General features: G+C 43.9%; 1 protein-coding gene across 10 annotated transcripts in view; it reads right to left on the bottom strand.

Moving 5' to 3' along the window:
• Dclk1 (doublecortin-like kinase 1) overlaps positions 1-23093 on the bottom strand; it is a 293874-nt gene that overhangs the window by 154145 nt on the left and 116636 nt on the right. For all 10 annotated transcript variants that reach the window (XM_039103249.2, XM_039103254.2, XM_039103247.2 and 7 more), the window contains exon 4: positions 2241-2340. In XM_039103249.2, the coding sequence (XP_038959177.1) occupies positions 2241-2340 (100 nt within the window). The remainder of the gene's footprint in view (positions 1-2240; positions 2341-23093) is intronic.

The raw sequence follows: 23093 nt of genomic DNA, 5'->3' as shown, positions 1-23093 counted from the left end.
CACTTGTGTTTTCTTCTAAAACATTTTTACTTATATTTTTTGTGCACAGTGGTATTTTGCCTGCATATATGTCTATGCACCATGTATGTCCCTGTTGCCCCTGGAGGACAGGGCAAGGTATTGGGTTCCCCAGAAATGAAGTTACAGATGGTTGTGAGCCATGCAGTTACTGTTGGGAGCCAGACTTCAGGACCTCTGAAAAAGGAGTGCTTTTAACCACTGGCCCATCTCTCCGGCCCCCACTTGTCTTTTCTTTAGTAAGGTTGGGATAAAGCTAAGGAAGAACCCTGCTACTGAGCTGCACCCTCACGTGTCTCTTGATAATGAGGGGAATTGGTAAAATTGTTTAATGGCAGCCTTCTCTTGTACTTCCCAGAAAAGTCTACCTGCCTGTGGGTGGCTGGAGCCCCAAGACCGAGACCATCTCCTTACCACATCAGCAGCAGTGGACCAGCCAGGCATGACTTCCCAGGATGGGCAAGGTGAGAGAAGTGGGCTGAGGTCTCCCTGATGGCCAGGTAAAAGGAACAGAGGCCTTGCAAACCAGCAGCTGAAAGTAAGCTGTACTCCTGTTCAAACCCAGCAGGCTGTTCTCCATGTCGGAGCAGCAAGCGGGCTTCATTTCGGAGCACATCTGGTGTCCCAGACCACTCTAGCAAAAGCAGCCATTTTCTTTAAATTGAAAGTCAAGGCCGTTTATTTTTCTCAAAACCTGTGCTGTCAGCTCTGCGTTCTGACTGGAAAGGTTTGCTTGTTTCGAGCAATGGCAAAGCCACTTTATTCTTAAACAGGGTGTGAATCTCTCTTCCCCGAGCAAGCCTTGTGGTGAGTGATACATTTACATAAATCCTTGTCCCAAGAGGACATGTGTATCAGTTATGGAGATGGAATATATCTGGAGGAAACTTATTTGGAGGGAAAGAGATGCCAAAGCACTCCCCCAAAAATAGATCTTGTCACATGGTACCTTCATGGCATCTCTATGTACTTCCAATGAGCGCTTTAAGTTTTCATGTGGGAGGGCAGTTATCATTCCCTATGTCATGAATTAGTAAATGTTTAAGTGCATATCACTGCTTTTACACATGAATATATACAATGTATGCATGTATATGAATGTATATATTTCCTGTGCTTCTCAATGGTGAGGGTGTGTCTTGTGAAGTGCATGCTAGGTGAACTAATGTGGTAGGAGCATCGCATAGTCTAGTTAATTAGTAGAATTGTTCGCTATGCTGCGGCTAGGGTGTGCCTGAGCACTGTAGTGGCGGGGGACTGCACCGTGACTGTGATCCATCACTGAAACAACGTCTCTTTGTGGCCCATCATCACATCACAATGTGAGTAGAAACAGGCTTCAGGGTGAGGCCAGGGCAGGGTAACACCTGCCCTTATGTTAAGCACTTCAGGACTGTCAACCTATTTTGTCAACGTAGCAACAGCAAATTCACTTATTACTTTAAAAAATGTCTTCAGTTCTATGGAATTTGAAGTGTCGGTAACTGTGTAACAGTCCCCAACTTTGGATTAAAAGTACAATTCTCAAGGCAGGGCATCCTTAACCGTTATTTCACCTGGGTTGCTGTTCATTTCTGAAATGATCAAAATGATTGCCAGTGCCCCAGAAATAAATCATTCCGAGAATCATAGACTTTTACATTGATTTCCCCATTTATAAGTAACCTGTCTCTTTATCAACTAACCCCTCTTCCTTATCAATCACCCAGGGTCACATTTAGTTCATTAATAGAAGGAAGCTACTGTCCTGACACTTCACAGATGCTTATGACACATAAATTCCAACGGACTTCAGGGAGAATGGGTACCAAACCATTTTCTCGGGCATTAGAGGAAGCCACATGAAAGCTGAGTCTGGAAGCATACTTAGCAGTTTTATGATTACAAATCCGTCCACTATAAATTTTTTAAAGAAAACGTGTAATTAAAAGTGTAGAGATCCACACTGTGCTTCTCTGTAAAGCATCAGTTTGGTTATTAAATGGCTATAAATTAGCCATTAGGGTATATTCTTCCAAACGGATTAACCTTTTCAATTATCATTTCATCTGCTTTCTATATTTAAAAAAAATCAAAGAAATTCAAGATATAGGAGAGACAAGGCAGTAGAGGATCTGAAATTGATTTGGTGGCTTTGGAGTTGACATAATCTTGGCCTGGTGCAGTTCATTTTGAAAAGCTGCCTTAAATTTCCCCTGGTTTTGAACTTTTTTTTTTCTTACCACTTTCATCTAGCAAGAAATCATCCTGGTAACGGAACTTCTCTGGTCCACATGCAATAAAAATGTCATCGTCACCAAAAAAGTCCTGAAGGCACATCACCTACAAGAGAAAAGCATAGCACTCAGCCAGGGGTCCACACAACAGTGATCACAGCACCACCTCCCCCCCTGCATAGACCTCTGCGTAGAGCCATTTCCCTCTAATGGAGTCAACAGGGGGATTTCAAAGTCTTGGCTGTGCATCTGTTATCAGTAAGGAACGAGTTAGTTTCAGGTCTGCAGGAAGGCAGAGAAGGCGACTGGGCGGGTAACTGTCACATTTATGACTGGAAACATCAACAGGCTATGAGGTAAGAGTTCTTTGTTTCCATAACACTGGAGAGTCTGCTACTCAGACCCCAGGGCCCCCTAGCTTCTGAATGTAAGTTCCAAAAGCCAGGAGAGCCGGGTGCACGCACGGTTTTAAGTACAGGTGTGCTCTTGTGGTAATTGACAGCATCGTTTGCTCACAACAACCACTGAGAAAAACAGTTTATTATAATAGCTTGTAGGCCTATTCCGTCTCTAATTGAAATAAACTGAAACCCCTTTATAAGAGGAAGAGTTAGGAAAGAAGGTTTTGGTGAGGTTTGGCTATGAACACTACAGAAACTCTATGTCCTTCTGTCTTGCTGTGTCAAGCACTAAACCTCCCAGCACCCTGCCCCCTCAGTACTGGGGATCAAGTGCAAGGCTTTGTACATTTTAGACTGACACTCAGCCACTGAGCTATGTGTCTACCCTTTGTTTTCTTAGCCCAGAGTTTTACTATGTAGCTCAAGCTAGCCTTGAACAGCCCATCCCCCGCCTCAGCCTCCCTGGTGTTGAGGTTATAGGCCAAAATGACATTCCATCCTGCCACTTCACATTGCGCGATTTTAAACGAGACATGGTTTCGTGGCTCTTCTAGGGGTGGGGAGGCTGAGTATGGAGGACCCCAGTTTGACTTCCAGCCAGAACACCACAGTGACATTCTATCTCAAAAACAAGTACAATGACTTGACGAGGCGTATTGCCAAATAGAACGGTAAGGTAAATGTCACTTTGCAGCGAACTGTGGTTAGCATGACTCATTTTCAAGCTTGAAGATGTTCCTACAGTGTTTCGTTCATGGCTGATGATGGATGCTGCTGAATTCTATCCATTCCCAATTTCCTTTCACCATGTGGGCGAATCACAAGGTGGCTGTAGGTCGTTTCTCTAGAGCTGTGAAACACTGATCAAAAGCAACTTGGAGGAAACCACTTGTCCTGCAGCATAGTTCATCCTTAAGAGAAAGCAAGGCAGGAGCTTGGAGGCAGGAAGTGAAACAGAGACTATGGAAGAATACTGCTTATGTGCTTGCCCCGAGGCTCACGCTACCTTTCTATAGAGCCCAGACCCACCTAAGGATGGCACGTCCCACAGTGGGCTGGGTCTGATAATATCCATTATCAATCAAGAAAGCACCTCATTGCCATCTCACATTGACGGAGGCAATTCTTCAACCGAGGGTCCCTCTTTTTTTTTCTTTTTTTTTTCGGAGCTGAGGACCGAACCCAGGCCCTACCACTGAGCTAAATCCACCCCCCACCCCCCACCCCCCACCCCCCCAGGGTCCCTCTTACTAGGTGTTTCCAGTTGGCAACAAAACCCATCAGGGCAGAGCTGACTAAAATAGCCTTTCGAATGGCATTTTCCTCCAGGTGTTTCAGCACCAAAGAAAGACAGGAGTGGAGACTGAGATGCTGATGCCCCGTGGTCATTGTTAGTGTCTCCCTCAGCTGCATTTCGGCTATGGGTGCCTCTGGGGTTTCGCATCTTTGTCTGTCTTTGGTAGCATGCTGTGTCTATCCCGTAGGCGGTGAGTTGGGTGACTATAACATTCTTTGCTGCCCCAGGTGCTATGGCATGTACCGAGGGTCTCTCAGGATGCCTCATTTCCAAATAATGGCTTGGCAGAATTTTTTAGGGGAAATTTCACCAAGGGTTTGATGATCAGCATTAAATATGAATCAGATGTATCCATGCCTGTAAGGGTTTTTTTTCCCTGCCATTTAAATCTTGAGAGCATGGGTGGCAGAACTTCGCTCCATATACCTCCTCTTTCTCTCTCATTCCAAGGCCGACCTCACTTACCTTGACATTCCGACTTTCTCTGTGGGCATTGGTATCTAGTCAACCATTGATGAGGCATATACCTTTAATATACACACTTTTTAAAATGAATGCACGGTAGCACAAATATACAAAATGAGTAAGGCATGGGCTCTCACTCAGGCAAAAACAGAACACCAGTCCCCAAGTGCAGAATGTGCTTAAAGAGGTGGTGGATAGAGCCTGTGCAATCGGAGGTCCTATGTCTGAGTGCCACATGGGCCTATCCAGTCTAACAGGCTCAAAGCCTCATTCTGAACTCTGAGTATTCTTGATGTGTTGAAGTGTACTCAAACCCAAAGAGAAGAGAGGGGATACCAACATTCCTCAACCTGCATTCAGAACCGTTTTTTTCCACAGCAACATACATATAGTGTTCCTTCTCACACCCCTTTTGGGATTTGTGTGGATAGCCACAGGTAAAAGATCCCAGAAACCAGCCTCTTGGCACTCACTGACAATGACAGTGCTTGAGAGACTAAGGCAAGAAGAGTTTGAGACCAGCCTGGGCTGCACAGTGAGATGCAGTCTCGAAATAACACAAACCAACTAAAATGTAGAACTCGAGGAATGCACAGGGAAGGACTACCACTTACTTACTCCCCAGAAACTCATGTTTCCCTAGCAAAATATAGGTATAGTTTATTTGCCGAACATGTTATGATGGGCCTACAGTGCATCAAGTTCCAAGCCAAATACTATATTTTTTTTCAAATCTCTGGTTGGGGGCTGAGAGATATAGTTGTCTATAAAGTTCTTGATACACAAGCACAAGGACCCAAGTTTAAAGAACAGTTACAGTAGAACACTTATAATCCCAGTGTTGGGGAAGCAGAGGTATATAGAGCCTAATTGATAAGCTTAAAAACAAGGTAGAGGGTGTACCCAAGGAGAAACGGTACCCAAGGTCATTCTCTGTACATGTATCTGTATACTTACAAATATGCACAATATGTGCTCATATGCACATACGAAAATATAGATCAAAAAATGTTGTTTTCTAAAGGAGCTACATCTTCCTTTCTTCATACTCTACCATTTTCATTACAGGATATCAGGTGACTACTCAGCCACATTCAACTGTGTGTGCATGTTCTTGCTAAGTGGGTAGAAAACCAGCGGGACTACAACATGTTCTAAGTAGGGAGTAGCCAATGGGCTTCCACCATTCTGATGATGACTGTTCACCAAGCTTTCAGCTCAAAGAACACAGCAGACAACAAATGATCCATCTTGGACAGTTTAAGCACAATCCTGTTAGCAAGTGAGAGCTGAAACGTGACGAACTTTTGATGTTCCTTCCAACACTAGGATTCCAAGAATATGAAAAGAACAGAGTGGTTGCTAAAGAAGTTGTCTGTCATCGCTCAGCAGAGAAGACACGGGAAAGAGTCATTCCGGTGTCAAGTAACATGTACTCATTTAATACTGCTCAAGCTTCGGTGGATGGAATCAATGGGAGTGCTGAACTGTTGGACGCTCTAGGGGTTTCTACTGTGCATCGTTTTGCTTCTTTCCTGCTTAAAACATCCCACTGGAAAAAGGCAGTAAACTCTGGAGATGAAATTAAAAAAACAAAGCCATTCCTTGTGAGAAACTCCACCCTCTTACCTATAGTCACAATCTAGCTACAGGTTGATTTCCTGCAACATCTCCAAATGTCGGGCAGCCCCAGCCATCTTCCTCATAGCTGCCATCATCATCCTGTCTGCCCAGAGCCCGTCCTCCCCGAGGGACCTTGGCATTTAGCTCTTGTAAAAGTCTGAAACCCTACCCCCTTCTCAGCACTTCATCCTGTTTAATTTCCTTGGTCATCCATTCTCTACTAAAATTTTGAATTCTCTTTGCACAGCTCCGAAACTACCACTAGCTTATAGTCATCAACTTAAGGTTTGCCCTTCGCAGCTGGTATTCCAGATGCCCTCACATCTGTCTCCAGACTAACGGCCATGTCTCCAGTTTTGACCCAGTGTCTAATGAGTAGTAAACACTCATGGCTGAACAGAACTTATACTCTAAAATAAAAGCTCCCACTGGTTTTCATTTCCTGACAAAGGGCTTAACCTTTCCTGTTTGTTTTCTATAAAAAAACCCCTATTATGATCCATTCTCACCTAGACTTGGTCTAAGCCCTTCCTGTGGCCCAAGGCTCAGTTGAAGGTTCGAGCCCTACCTTCCCCAACCCCTCCAACCCAAAGGCACACACCCTTGTTCTGAAGCTGTTGGCATCACTTAATACATGTTTACCAACTGCCTATTAATAGCCCGGAGGATATGCATCTGTGTTTTTTTCTCTCTTCTTTTCCAGCCTCTAGACTAACGATCCCTACAACTCCCAACACAGTGTTTGTAGTGAGTCAGTAACTTGCCCAAAGTCACCCACAAAATTTTGCCAAAGGTCTGAGGGGAGCTGTCTGGGATTTTCCTCCCATCTCTCGGCTGTCCAGAAATGAGGCAGAGCAGTATCTCCTGGCGGTGCCTTCTCCCACCCTATGCCCGCACCTGCTCTGGAACATTCCCAAGAGCATAGCACTGGTAACCGCCTGGTTTAGGTGTCAACCCAGCCCTGCCACTCAGCTGGGAACCTCTTTGTACCTCAGTTTATCACATCAATCAATCATTTTAAGGTCTGATGTGTTATGAACGTGAATAGGAACCTCCTCCATACACTTCAGCTATTTTGAGCCAAAAATGTTGCCTTTATTGTTAAAGCAAGCATGAATCAAATATAAACCTACATCAAATGAATTAATTTTTAAAGCAGAACCCACAAGGTTTTATACTCCTAGTTAACCACACCTGCAGGCTTCTTGTCTGAGTAGATCTGAGCAAGATGTGACAAGCGAATGTTCCTTACTGCTAATGGAACAAGAATTTTTGTTTTGTTTGTGTGCTGTTTTATTTTTGTTTTAGCTTTGTCTTGAAATAGGATCTCACTATGTAGACCAGGCTGGCCTCCAACTCCACTTGCCTCTGTCTCCCCCATACTGGATTTAAAAAAAAAAAGATTACTATTTTGATGAAAAACGTACTTTAGATTTGAGTCAAGTAATTGGTGCAGAGCTTACAGAAGCCACAAACACAAACACAAATGTGGCTCTGGCTTCCTTTTGGTTTCCCTGGTTTGAACCTTTGAAGACTCATTTGCACCTCTGTTCTCATCTGGGACTAAAATAAGAGTTCCATGAACCATTGTTGCAGAAGCTCAGGGGTGCTAGTGTCACTAAGCCTTAGATTTGTGGGAACCACAGATTTCTATCTTTTGAGGAAAGCACCCCATTGGCATGCCCACATTATAAACAAGATTCTATGTGGCTCACATGCAGGCAGAGAGGATGAGATCTGTTTCCAGCACACTGCTTACGTTCTGACCGTGGATATTTGGTTCTTATCTGGTGTTTCGGTTATTCTGTGGAAATTTAACTCCAAAGGAAGTCCCATGTTCATGCTGAGATTTTCTCTTGGATGGTGCTCAGGACAGTATGGAAGCTAGCACACCTCAAAACGCACAGGTGCGTATGACTTTCAAATGTGCTAAGAGGAAAAGAAAAAAAGCCACGGAGTGTGCCGATGAGAGCTAGGGACCAGGGATCAGGATATCCCATTTCCAGAGCTACAGTCATCTGGGAAGATGAAGTTCAGTTAAGGAAACGCCCTCATCCGATTGGCTGTCTGATGGTACATAAGTCTGTGCCGCACTTTCTGGATTGATAATTGATATGGGAGGGTTTGGCACCCCATAGTTATTGCTCCCAGGTGGCCCCAGGCTGTATACGAGAGCTGGCTGAGCAAGCCAGGAGGCCAAGCCAGTTGAACGGCTTTCAGCCATAGTCTTTGCTTCAGTTCTACCTTCAGCTTCCCTCGGTGACAGACTACGATCTGTAAGATTCAATAAGCTCTTTCCTCTCCAAAATGGCTTTGGCCAGTGTTTCACCATAGCAACAGAAAGCAAATCTAAGTTCTAAGCTCACTTGCTGTAAGAAATTTGGAGGCGTTAATTAAATAGTCTTATCAGTTTCTGCATTGCTTTTAACACACTGTACCTGATAATTAAGTGTGTGTGTGTGTGTGTTTGTGTGTGTGTGAGCGCGTGTGTGAGCACGCATGCTGTAGCATCAAGAGCTTCTGGTCACTATCGCTGTGATGAAACGCCATGACCAAAAGCAACTTGGGGGCTTGGTATCTCATTCACAGTTCTGTATGACAGCTCATCATCAAAAACAGTGAGGGCAGGAACTCGAGCAGGGCAGGAGCTGAGGCAGAGGCATGGAGGGAGCTACTAACTGGCTTGCTCCTGGTGGTTCGCTCAGCCTGCTTTTCATAGAACCCAGGACCACTGGCTCAGGGATGCCACCATTACAGTGGACTGTGCCTTCCCACATCAATCACCAAGTAAGAAAATGCCCTACAGGTTTGCCTGGGGTTCCCTCTTCTCCAACGACTTGTGTGAGGTTGACATACAACTGGCCAGCAAAGCCTCCCAGCATGGTGTATTGGGAGTTAGTACAGATGCCATCAGACACCCGCCTGGTGGCAGGTCCTTAGGTTACTCAGGGCATGGTGCGACCTCAGCTCCTCCCATCTCTCTGGCTCCTTAGCCACAGCTTTGCTTTCCCATGGTCCCACTGGGGCTGACACACAGCTTCAAAGACCCCAAAGCAACCACCTATGTCCTGAATCCTCCCAAGCTGTAAACCCAGATCAACGTTTTCTCTATAGAAGTTGATTGTGTTAGCCACACCGTTGAGAGCACTAAATTACACTGCGGTCATATAAACCCCAATGTGTAGATAAAGAAGACAGAGTAGGATAGAATAGAAGACAAGAAGGAATTTGAATTCAGGTCAGTCGGAATTCAAATGCAGGCTCTTAACTGCCAATCTACAGCAAAATAAGTCCTTTTAAACCCACAGAAACCCACACCCTGGCATGTATGTCTCAGACATTTCAGTTGATCAAACAGTTACTATAAGTAGTTATCACATATACTTTACATTAGCAGTAAAAGCAAGCGTCTAATAAGAACACTTGCTTTTTCTTTAAAATAATTTGAATTGTTTCTTTGGCTGGAGGAGAGCACGTTTCTTTTTCTAGCTATGAATTCACGCCTTTTCCACTGGCTCATTATGGCAGCACATTCGTCTCAGGGGACAGATGTGTACCGAGGAAACAAAACCATGCAGACAAACATGGACTTCTCGGCTCTGCTTCCGGTCTGAGTCGCTCTGCAAGGGCAAAGATTGAAACAAAGGCAGTAAAGGCATCTGCTGGTTACACATTTCTAAATCGGGACCACGGAACCCATTGCCCCTCACTGGAGTGTGGTCTCCATGGCAACAAAGACAGCAGGAAGCTGGCCTAGATTCTTATCAGGGGGCCTTAGCAAGGATATTTTCTTTACAAGAGCGCCCTCTGCAGACCAAATGGAGGATAGCCCTCAGACATCACTGGAAGCTGAGGAGGATCCTTTAATTCCTTAGAGATCATTGTAAAAAATAAACACAAACCAGCATAAAAATGGAAGCCAAGAAATTCAGTCCATTTACTGAACTCGTTGATTATGGTAAAATCCTTTAATTTTCTTCTCAAATATTTATGGGCAATTTTCACCTTTCCTGGTACAGTAGACATAAAAGTTTTATTGCTCATGTTTTAAAGATCTGTTTACACTTTATTGGTGTGCATGTGTGTCTGTGGAGCTGGAGTTCGAGGCAGTTGCCTGACATGGGCGCTGGGAATTGAACTCTAGTCCCCTGCAGGTACAGTTAACTGCTGAGCCATCTCTCCAGACCCTGTCGCTCGCATCCACTTCTACTTAGGGAAGAGAAATACTGTTTTGTAAAGTTAAAAAGTTTTCCCTCTTTGTGACTTGAGAGGCTATATCAGAGGGAACCATAATTCACGATGTGACCATTACAAACATCTTTCAAGTAAAATGTGGCACATGCAGGCTCCTCGTTCTTTAAAACAAAACAGATAGGGTATCTATCGCTCTCCCGCTTCGTCCCACGCTTAGCCTCTATTCTGTGCTAACACTCGGTGTTCTTGTACAATATGGTGTTGTAAATTAGCTATTATGAACTTTTCTCTTTATAATCGGTTATGCAATGTGTCTACAATTCATTATGTACTTACACAAAAGCTTTATAAAGTGCTATTTTCATAAAATACACCATCATTGCATTTTTATCTTCCCATTTCTTTGATGATAAACTTGTGCAAATGGTAACACATTTTATAATAATTCTTCCTAACAAAACTTTCAACTTAAAAAATTACAATTTTTCATTTCTGGGCTTGGGGGGATGGCATAGTTGGTCGAGAGCTTGCTATACAAACAGGAGGTCCTGAAGAAATCCTTAGGACTGGTGTATAGTAAGGTCAGCATAGCCTCACGCTCCTGGAGTCCCAGCACTGGGGAGGCAGAGGCAGAGCTCTGAAGTGCTGTCCAGTCTGTCCAGCCCATTCAGTGAGCTCCAGGTTCAACAAAAGATCTTGCCTCAAAAAATAAGGTGGACAGTGGTTCAGTGTGTGTGTGTGTGTGTGTGTGTGTGTGTGTGTGTGTGTATGTGTGTGTGGTGTGGTATCAGTGTGGTGTGTGGTGTGTATGTGGTATGTGTGTTTATGTGTGGTGTGGTATATGGTTTGTATGTGTGTTATGGTGTGTGTGAATGGCATGTGTGTGATGTGTAGTGTGTGTGTGTGGCATCTGTGTGTGTATGGTGTGGTGTGATGTGGTGTGTGTGTGTATGGTGTGGTGTGGTGTGAGGTGTGTGTGTATGTGGTGTGTGTGTATGTCTATGTGTGTATATGGTGTATGTGTGTGTGTGTGTGTGAGAGAGAGAGAGAGAGAGAGGAAGAGAGAGAGAGAGAGGTGTGTGTGAGAGAGAGGTGTATGTGTGCTGTGTGTTTATGTAGGTGTGAGTGGTATGTGTAGTGTGTAGTATGTGTGTGGTGAGTATAGTGTGGTGTGGTATGGTGTGGTGTGATGTGTTGTGTGTAGTGTGTCTGTGTTGTATGTGTGAGGTGTGTGTGTGTTGTGTGTGTATGGTGTGGTATGTATGGTATGTTGTATGGTGTGTGTATGTGTGGTCTGTGTGTGTTGTGTGTCATGTGTGGTGAGGTATATGGTTTGTATGTGTGTGAATGGTATGTGTGTGTGGAGTGGAGTGTGTGCAGTATGTGTGTGTGGCGTCTGTGTGTGTATGGTGTAGTGTGGTGTGTGTGGTGTGATGTGGTGTGTGTGTATGTATGTGTGTGTATGTGGTGTCTGTGGTGTGTGCGGTGTGCAGTGTGTGTGTATGGCATGTGTGTGATGTATGGTATGTGTAGTATGGTGGTGTGTGTGTGTGTGTGTGGTGTGTATATGGTGTGTGTTGGGGGGGATGGTGTGTGTGATGTGTGTATGGTGTGTGTGTATGGTATGTATGTATAGTGTGTGTGTGTGTGTGGTGTGGAGTGTGTGGTATGACGTGATGTGTGTGTGGTATGTGTGATGTGTAGTGTGTGTGCTATGTGTTATATTTGATTGTGTATGTGCTTGTGTGTCTCAGTGCAGCACTATGCTCTATCACTCTCTGCCTTGCTCACTTAGTCCTGTCTCTCACTGAACCTGCGTGGTGGCCAGCCAGCCTGTGCAGTCCTCCTATCTCTACCTGCCATAGCAGGAGGGTTACAGGCATGCCTGGGGTCCTGCCAGCCCTGTGCATGACTGCTGACATTCCTAACACAAGTCCTCATGCTCGAAAAGCAGTTCTTACCCACTTGGCCATCTCCCCTCGTCATTCTTTTTTCAACATGGCAGCAATTTCAAGAGAGAAAAAAAGATTGTAGAATTAAAAGTATCTTCAATCATTCACCGAGTGTGTACTCGGTGGCTCTCCTTTCTGCAGACATCAGATAGAGCTGGTCACATCCAGTCTTCCAACCTGCACAGCCTATCAGTCTTTTATAGACTTTGACCAAAGACAAGCAGGTGCTAAATGACTGGTCCTTTACTATTTAATTCTGTTTAATTTTAAAAATAACTGATGGTACCATTTACAATTATTTGATTTATTTTCTTAATTTTCTTACCTTACAGTAGTGTGAAGGCATTATATATCCAGGTAGAAATGACCTTGGCCTACACTGACTGCATGCAAGATTATGGCGGAGACCCATTGGACCACTGATTATAACTTTGAATAGATTATTCATTAAGTTACATGGTGCTGAACATTTTATGATAGCATAGGTTTTGTGTTTGTTAAATGGCTTTTCTCAAAGGTAGGGCACTGTAAGTGTTCTGAGTACAGATGTGCCAGGCTAAGCAGTGTATGAGGTCTGTTAGTATATGTAGTATACTACATATGCAATACTAGGGGGCTTAAAAATTCCCAGGCTGCCATCCCACCATGATTCAATGGGAGTCCACACTGACATTTCTCCTTTTCATGTGTCTTTCTTGGTCCATGTGGGTTATCCTAACAAAGTATCATTGACAAGGTAGCTTAGAAATAACAGAAATTTATTTCTCACAGTTCTGGAGTTTTTGAAGCTTTTAAGGCCCAGGTACAAGCTGACTCAGGGTCCGATTTCCATACAGACTGTTTCTTTTCACATTAGCCTCACCTGATGGAAGGTCCTAGCACCCAACCATGAGCGCCCTCAAAGGTCTTCATTCTATAACCATTAACTCAGTTGGGAGGGGGTCAGGATTCCAGTTTATGAGTTCCCTAGGCTAAAGCACTGTGCAAAGTGACCTCCAGCAACAAGCACTGGGCTCTGACGCTACTACGGGCTTCATCCTGGGAGGCTATTCAGCACCTTTCCTCATGTATTAAATTCAAATTTTAAATTTTGTTCTTGTGTATGTGTGCCTCTGTGTACATCCACAGGTTTCATAGGACAGCTTTGGGAACTGGTTCTCCCTTTTCACTATGGGATCCAGGGATAGAGCTTGGAGCACAATGCTAGAACGGCAGGAGCTTTTGCCAGTGGAGGCATCATGCCTGCCCTGCCTTCTTATATTTAAGTGCAACTACTGGTCATATTCTTGGGGGATGTGATAAGACAATGCCTGGTTTTGTCTTGTTAAATGGCTTTCAGAGAACCCAAAGTATGGCCATATTTACTGTTTATGATGCTGGCATCAGTAGGGGACAATGGATAGGTATCTGTATTGGGCATCGTTCTGGGTTATTTGGATCTATTGTTTAAGAAAAGAAGAGCACCATCTGCCCTGGAATAGCTAGGAATGAAAGCAACGGGAACTAGGGTTCTCTTCCAAACCTTCCAGTCTTTGACAAGAGTCAAAGACTGTTCCCATGTTTGGTTTCTCCTACTCCTTTAGTGCTGTCTGCCACATTGTTAGACACTTAAATACTGTGCCATTAGACATGATTTCATGGAGGAATTAACTTATAGGCCAGTGTGGTGTTTTGAATATATGTGGCCCATGGGATGTGGCACTATTAGGAGATGTGGCCTTTTTGGAATGGGTGTGGCCTTGTTGGAGGAAACGTGCCACTGTGTAGGCTGTCACTGAGGACTCCAGTGCTCAAGCTCTGTCCAGTGTGAAAGAGTAGTCTCCTCCTGGCTGTCTTCCGATCAAGATGTAGAACTCTCAGCTCTTCCAGCATCAAGTCTGCCTGCAAGAGGCCATGTTTTCCACCACAATGATAATAGACTGAATCTCTGAACCTGTAAGCCAGCCCCAATTAAATGTTGTCTTTATAAGAGTTGCCTTGGTCAAGGTGTCTCTTCACAGCAATGAACATCCTAACCAAGACAACCAGGAAGGTAGAAACGATTTTACAGTAATCTTTTTGAAAGCTGGTATAATCAATCTTTGATCTGAACTCAAAAGCAAACTCCTATCAGTTATGTAAGGTCTGGTGTTCAAAAATGGTAGCCACACCCAGGAATTGTTCAATCAGATATTTGAATATTTTAACAGTCTTGATTGGATTCAGATTATCCAGTCAGGGCTAGGACAGAATTAAATCTTTAATCCTACACTGAGAACATCTCTCAAATGATTCATGAACACAGGTAGCTGGGAGAGTGGCCTGGCTTCAAATGAGGCAGTTGTCTCTTTAAAGTTATGCAAACCCATATGCAAAGATTTTTCTGGCCTGGATTCCATCCAAGTGGTGTTTGATCTGTAGTTCAAAAATAGTTCCACCTTAGAAGAGATTTTTTTCAAACGTTTCTTCTTTTATAAATGCTTGTTTTATGATCCTGTGGGTGTGAGGTTGTCACCTGTAAAAGGCAAGGTGAGGACAAAGAACCGATGTTCTGAAATAACCCGAACAAGCTTAGAAGGAGCTCAAAGATTCCATTACTCACATAGGCTCAGAGTCAAATGGACTGACAGCCCAGAAAAGGAGTCACCAGTTAGCTATTATAACCTGCTCGTTGGTGGTCTTGCCATGCCAGTGAAGACACACAGGGCAGGTGTCAAACCCAGAGAACAAAACACAACCACAGAATCTGTGTGTGGCAATGTCCTCAAGTAGAGTTATCAGAGAGTTAAATTTCTTTTTAAACGTGTTCTGTCTCTCTACTTTAACTGCTGACACGGGATCTTGCCCAGAATGCTGCCCAGGCTGGCTTGAAATTTATGATCGGCTCTGTCTACCTCAGCTTCAATTGCCAGGTTTGCAGTGACCACATTGCTCTGTGATGATAACTTTCCCCGTCTCACTGCCTCCATTTTAACTTTTTGTTCCCTTCCTTCTAGGGCCTTGGACATGCTAGGCAAGTGTTTTATTATTTTTTTTATCTTGAGACACCATTTCACTAAGTAGTCCTGGTTGGCAATGATCTCACTCTGTAGCCAAAGCAGGCCTCACATTCATGAGCCTCCTGTACAGTTGATAATATTTCGGCCAGCAAGCCCAACAGCAAATGTCCTTCGGTAAAAATCAGATTCTTATTGAAGTTCTGCAAGAAACTATCATTAAAAGTATTGATATATATGTGAAAGATAAAAACATAATCACTTTTTCTTGTGTGTGTCTGTGCACTGGTTTATTGTCCAAGGTCTCATACAATAACATCCCCCAAACCACAGATTTGTGTTCCTGGCAGGAATATTTATAAATGTTGCTTGACATTAAAGCATAGACCTGGTTGCTTTAAATATGTCTCTCTCTATATATGTATTTCCAACTTTCTTGTCTGCGTATATAGCCTGACACTAAAAGAGATTTTTTATACAATTCAAATTAGTTTTCTCAAATGATGAATTCCAAGTGACAATTATTCCATAGAGCTGATAATTCCAGAATGATGGTTAGCAACACCACCATCACCATCACCATCACCACCAGCACCGTCAGCACCAGCATCACAGTCCCATGACCAACAACACTCCCAGAAGCCCTGCTGCCATCACTACCACCATCACCACCATCTCTGTCATCACCACCATTTCCATCCTCACTGCTATCATAGCCGCTACCACCACCACCACAATCAAAGCAACCGTCACCACTGCCATCACTGCCACCACTGTCATAGCTATCACCATCACCACATTGCTACACACCATCGCCATTATAATCATCATCATCACCATCACTACCCTACCATCATAGTCACTGCTTATATCACCAGTGACACTACCATAGTCTCCCCCATCATCCCTACCACCACCACCTCTCCTATCACCTGAGCATGCCATAACCCCCTCTTATGATTTGATAACCACCACATCTGCTATTAGCCCGACTGCCACCATTGGTCACTACCTCTCTCCCCCTGTCATTACCATGATTGTCATTGTTACTTACAGTGAGCCACCTCATAAACTTTTGAAGTATAGCATGTGTTTGCTCAATGCTCTGAGAGCACAGTCTTTTGCCTCTTGATTATTCTATGTGGCTAGTGTTCTGCTCGCTGGGCACTTCTTAGTTTCTAATTGGTATAATCATCCCAGTAGGAATTAGTACAAAGTAAAGATAAAATGATATTAGAAATAAATTATATGTTTTTAACCCGTGGTCATATGTAGCTGGCATATATATATATGTATATATGTATATGTATATATACATGTATATATGTGAAAATATTATTGAAAGATTCTACTAAAAGGTATCTGAGAGTCAATCAATCTACAAATGGAAACACTCTCGAACTATTGGAGTAATAGTGCTATTTTGCAAGATTGCGTTTGCATCTAAGAAGGGCTGATGAAAAGGTGAGAAAGAGATGCCAACAGTAAGATTTTTAAAAAGCATGAGTAGCTTGGAATTGGGTTGGTGTAAAGACCTTATGATTTCATGGTAATGCTGATCTAGAATGTAGTTATGATCACAGGCTTGGAGCTATCCTTTCTCAGTGACCTCCAAACATGGTAGATGTGAGGAGATGGCTCAGTCAGTAAAGTGCTGGCTGCACATGCATGAGGACCCGTATCACTGCTGGGCACAGTGACATGCACTTGTAATCCCAGTGCCAGGGGAATAAGGACAGGCTGATCCTAGGGCTCACTGGGTGTAGGTTGATGTCATTATGCAGGTGAAGGCAGGTATAGGATAGAACGAGGTCTGTCATTGGACAAGAAGGAAGGATGGGTGGGAGAAAAGTTTCAGAGGAGGAGGAGACTGGATTGAGAAGGAAGAGCAGCAGGAGAAGCAACATGGGAGCAGATATGAATGATCCTCACGATGATCCTTAATAGATACATACAGGCTGTTATGAATATTCCTAAGGGATGGGTGTGTACAGGATTTTGTGTGTCTCGATGAGCAATCTATATCTTACTGAGGTGGGCAATTATATCTTATCAATTGGATCAGAGGTTATTGTGTTGTGTGTTCTTTCATGTGGTGATTTAATTGAGTTCAAGAGAGTGTATGGCCGCAGGACACATTGGACCCACCATGGAATTGGGATGTATATGTTTGGCATGGTGGCAACCTGCCTTAGGAACTAGATGGGTAGAGAGATTGTTGCTGGGCTCAGAGAGTAGCCAGCGGCAGTGTGATATGGGATGGAGCCTAGCGGGTGAGAGGTTTGGTTGACTGAGATGACAATATCCCACAGATGCCATATGGCCCTATGGTGCCAGCACTAGTGTGGGTTAAAAGAAACCTTTTAAAAATATACAACCAGGCCAACTGCCTAGTCAGCATCATCGTTGAGTTCTAGGCCAGTGACAGACCCATGGTAGGAACAAGGTGGGCAGTTCCTGAGGAGCAGTAGCTGATGTCCTCTGGCTGCCACATGCATGCACACTTACACACACATTCATAGACACAAGAGTGAATTTGTCACTATTTCTTTTGTCTCAGTCCCGTGTTGTGTACATGAGAGTCTGCTCTAAACCTCAGAGTTGCATGAGTACCACAGGGCCGGCTGCCCTGTCCTCACAGTGTGTGAATTGAAGGAGAGACGCTTCCTGCCTACGGAAGCCTGGCAGGAGAAATGCCCTGTAAAGAGGGCCAGGCATAATAAAACACAGCAAAGGAGCCCATGAATGGCCATCAACACAAAGAAAATGGATGGGGGCTGCACTAAACTATGGCACTCTTTGTCCTTTTAAGTAAGGTGGTTCAAGACTTGTAACAAACTAGCCCAGATTGATTGTTTTCCTAAAGGAAAGCACAATTGGGCTTTTTACTTGAAAATCTCTCACCTGTATAGGCTGAGTTCTCTTGTCTCTCTGTCTCTCTGTCCTCTCTCTCTCTCTCTCTCTCTCTCTCTCTCTCTCTCTCTCTCTCTCTGTGTGTGTGTGTGTGTGTTTCTCTATATGTGTGTTTACGGGTGTGTATACATGCACATGCATGTCTATGTACTATGATGTGTTCATGACAGTCAGAGGACAGCTTGCAAGAGTACTGTCTCCCTCTATCATGTGGTCCCTGGGATCAAATGCAGGTCCTCAGGCTTGAAGGCGGGCACCTTTACTGAGCCATCCCACTGGAGTGGAAACCTGATTTTTTTTAATGCAGGCAACAAATGTATTTTTATGCACGCCATCTCACGCTCCAAATAAAACATACCTATGACCCAGAAAGGACTCATGGACTTGCAGAACAATATTGGGGTTTTGGATTCCACTCTCAATTGCCATTGGTTGTGCTTACTAAAGAAAAGGATACATCCAAGCACATTAAAAAAAACAATGTCAAGTTTCATATATGCTTGTGTATGTGTACATATGTGTGTGGTGTGTATAGCCATAAAAGCTTATGTTGAGGTCATGGTGTGTATGTGTATATATGTGTGTAAAGGGGGTACATATGTGTAGTATGTACATGTACGTGTATATATGTGTATGTGGTATGTATAAACCACAAAAGTTGGTGTGAATTTGCCAACTATAACTGTTTTCTGTGTCTTTTCTTCTTTTACCTAGATTTTCCCATCATCCCTTTTCTCTGCCACAAAATTTCAGCATAAACATTACCAGTGCAATAGAGATGGGACAAAGTTAGCCTTCACCATAAAAGCTCAGAGTCCCAGTGCACTCTGGCTGCAGTGTCGGGGATCGTTTCAAAGCTCTCATTTTCATCTTTGTAGTAAAAAGTCTGTCGTTAACCATACAAAGCAGCCACTTGCAGTAATTTCCCTCACGGCCATCTTCTCTGCTCAGGTGCGGAACACACTGCAGGTCTCCTGAAAGCCATTAAAAACACGAGCTCCAGCTGAGAAAAAGTGAGTCATTGAAAACACAATGGCCTGGGAAAGTAGCCTTTGGGCCTAAAACATCAAAGCGAGAGGATAGAAAACCACCTGTACAGACAGTTTCTAGTGGTTGGTTCTTGTTTATTGGTTATCTAGAGTGTCAGGAGTAAGTGGAAATGGCTATTGTCTCCCACAAAAGTGTCCTGTATCGCTGGTGGCCTTCTTCATGCTAGGCTATGTGTGTCCCCAGAGTCCCGGGCTGTTTTTACAAGGAACGACCATCTCACAGAAGAAAATGCTGTTCGCATCTGGATGGGAGCCATGCCCGTTTATCTACGTGAACGTCCTGATTTGTGATCAACAGTGCATTGACCTAGAACTTGGTTTCAACTCCATTAACAGGGACAGTGGGCCGTCTATTCAGTGCTAAGAACACCCCCCACCCCGTTTCTTTACAGGTCTCATGTAGACAACCTAGTACGACAGTCTTAGGGTTTCTATTGCTGTGAAGGGACACTATTACCATGGCAACTCTCATAAAGGAAAACATTTAATTGGGGGATGGCTTACAGATGAGGGTTGGTCCATTATCATCATGGAGGGAAGCATGGTGGCATGCAGGCAGACACGGTGCTGGAGGGGCTGAGAGTTCTATATCTGGATCTGCAGGCAGCAGAAGGAGACTGTGTATCACAGTGTTTGAGCAGGAGACCTCAAAGGGGGTCCCCACAGTGACACACTTCCTCCAACAAGGCCACACCTACTCCAACAAAGCCATGCCTCCTAATACTGCCACTCTCCATGGCCAAGCACCCAAACACACGAGTCTCTGTGGGGAGGAGCACTCATATTCAAACCATTCATATTGAAACCATCACAACTGCCCTCCTACGGTGATATAAGGAATTCAGAATTTGATCAGATAATTCGTAGGTATGTAACAGACATCATGCTCATATGCAGGAAGAGGAAAATAACAGTCCTTGGGTTACTGCTGGTGAACCCCAGACCTTCAAGTTCGTCCTTGGAGAGTCAAGGGAGACAAGGCAGAGTAAGCCTGCAGCAGCCGTTTGTCTCTCTATTGTATCGTTTTTACAGTGAAAATAGTTCCAACAGCTGCCAGACTGCAGACAACTGCAAGGAACAGGAACTGCAATCAGCATAGCATGAAAAATAGCATTCTCTCCCCCGAGTATGGTCGTTCTTCCCTTGCACACAGAGACCACAGAGCAGCAGCTACACCGATAAAAGCCCTCGCCGTACGATCCCTGAAAATCATACTCTTTTCAAGCATCTGACAAGCAGGCGACTGAACAGACCCTCCAGGCTAAAACATTTGTCGTGCCAATCATAACTTCCTTGAAGGCATGGAGTGATTTGATGAGCAGCAATTTGAAGCTTTGAAACCATGAGGAAGCCAGACCCATTCAACATGGAACTGGAAATCGAGGGTCTCTCCTGCTTGTCAACGGATAAACTTACATGAGCCATTCACAGATTTTAACCCTGAATCTAATGCAGTCTTAGTCAATTCGGCTAGGTTGAAAATGCTCACGCACAACAGCTCTGTCTATAAACAATTATGTAAAGTCACCACAACTTAATTTCCGAAGTAACGGAGCCACTGTTTTTCTCTGCCGTACTCTGCCCTTGACACGATGCCCTTCATGGAGCAAACACATGAAATGTTGACAAAAGGTTTTGAAGCCAGTAAATGGCTTTGTGTGAACTTTTACAGGTAACAAAAGAGTTGTCTCCTTGTTCGGAACATCTCTGTGAACAGGTTTTCTTGAGGTTCAGTGAAGAAGAATGGGGTCGTATTTGGAAACGCAGTCACTGTTCATAACTAAACATTGAGTAATTCTGGAGCTGTGTAGACCCCTAATCCAGTCTGACTGGAGGCCAGGAGAGATGAGCAAAGTCAGACATAGACAGGTACACAGAATGAAGACATAGTGGGAAATCAAGGAACACTAGCAGTTGCTACCCAGCGCCAGGTACCAGGGGCAGGAGCCTGCCTTTCACCCTCTAAGAGGAGCCGACTCCTACTAAAACCTTGACCTTAGAGTTCCGGCTTTCAGCATTGATGCAGTAAGTTCCCATCGTTTAGTCTGCCTAGCTCACAGCACTTCGTTGCAGTGGTTTAGTAAAACCAAGAGAGGTGTGTGTCTCGTACATACAAAATATAGAAAAACAAGTTTCCTCCAAAAGACATTTACCTCACTTTGGCTAAAGGGTAGGAGGAAAGGTTCAGAGCCTGTTGATCACCTGAAATCTAGATGGTTTTGTAATATCAGCTGGCAGTGGCTTCACTTTTCCGTTGGCCTTCTGTTCTAGAGAATTCTAGAGACACTCCCTAAATCCCAGAACATTCTGCTAAGACACTGCCTGTGCTCTGTGGACCTAAGGGGGAAGGTGGACATGACTCACATCTGCTCTGTGTGTGTGTGTGCCCGTGTGTGTGTGTGTGCCCGTGTGTGTGTGTGTGTGTGTGTGTGTGTGTGTGTGTGTGTGATAACCCACACCTCCATTAAGTAAGGGTTGTTTGTTCCCTTTTTCCCTTTTATCTCCTCTGTATTGTTTATTGTTAGCAGTTTCCCATTACGTAAGCAGAATAGTGAATTAAGAAAACAAGCCTTTATGAGACAAGTCCTTGGGGATGGAGAGATGGCTCAGTAGTTAAGAGCACTTGTTGTTCTTGCAGAGGACCCTGACTTGGTTCCCAGCGCCCATATGAGGTTGCTCATAAGTCTTTGCAACAACAAATGATCTAATGTCCTCTTCTGGCCTCTTCAGACTCTTGCATGCATGTGATGCACATAAACTCAGCCCACATAGACACGTGTGTGTTCATGGGCGCGCGCGCACACACACACACATACACACACACACACACATACACACACAGGCACACATTCAGAGGCACACACACAATAAGCTTGGTGTAAACATGACCATGGAGTGTGGGATTCAGTAGATGTCAATTCTCCTCCTTTGGCTTTTTTGGACCAGTGCAGCATTCCCAGAATGTCCGAACTCCAATTCCATCTCCTCTGATGTGAGGATTGCCTTGAGTGGAGAATGCTTTCCTTTCATAGTTTACAAAAGAAACATGCAAAGGGAGACTAGGAGGCAGGTGCTTCTTATTAGCTTCCTACACCCAGACACTGGCTGATGGAAAATGAGGACGCTTTGTCACACTGCTGTGGAACTTCTGAGTGAATACCGTGGAGACAGGAGAAGATGATGAATGCTATGTGGTGTGATGCGATGTTACTGCCCTTCTTGAACATTCTGGGAGGCAAGGAGACTATTGGCAGCTCAACTTAGCCATGTCCTTGGACTTTGAAGACTGAGATTGCCAGGAATTTACTTCATGCTATAAGGTCTAAAGCTTTCCATCAAATTTTAAGCAAGCCCTAATCAATAACCTGGAACATCAACATTCTAGGTGTTTCTAGAACTGTGGAATAGCTAACTTCTTACCACAGTATTGTAACAATTTAGAAAGACATGCTTTCCGATGAAAGGCAACTGCTAGCACCAAGAAATACTGATGACATTTTACCGTTTTAATTTTAAATGCTGGAAAGGCCATCTTTTTCCTGACAAAAATTCTTAAAGATGCAGTAAAATCATTTTGTATTAAATTATAATAAATGAGAACAATCAAGAATTATTATAACTTAGCTTTTCTGCACAAATGAATTAAATTTAGAAGATAAGTGGGTGTCTAAAAGCCAGGATTAAATGCATTGAAAAGGAATGTGCTAAGAAGTGCCAGGTACTGAGATTTAAAATTTGGGGTTGTGAGGCAGAGAAAAAAATGAGGAAAAAAATCACATTAGCAACAAAATTATAAGAATCCCAAAAGCAAACATTTTATAAGAGAAGAGATAACATGCAAATTACATGCAAATCACAGGAGCGCTTGCTTTCAGCAATCAGTGCTAAGGCCTCCACACTCCTGCCCTGCCTCCCTTTAGACAGGCTCCATTCTACCTGAGTCTCTGCCTTAGTGAGGTCCTTAGATCAGCTGACCAGATCATGCCAGGG

This window comes from Rattus norvegicus, chromosome 2 (assembly GCF_036323735.1).
Source record: "Rattus norvegicus strain BN/NHsdMcwi chromosome 2, GRCr8, whole genome shotgun sequence".
NCBI classification, from domain to species: domain Eukaryota; kingdom Metazoa; phylum Chordata; class Mammalia; order Rodentia; family Muridae; genus Rattus; species Rattus norvegicus.
The sequence above is the reverse complement of the archived record's forward strand: the minus strand, read 5'-3'. Positions and strand labels throughout refer to the sequence as shown.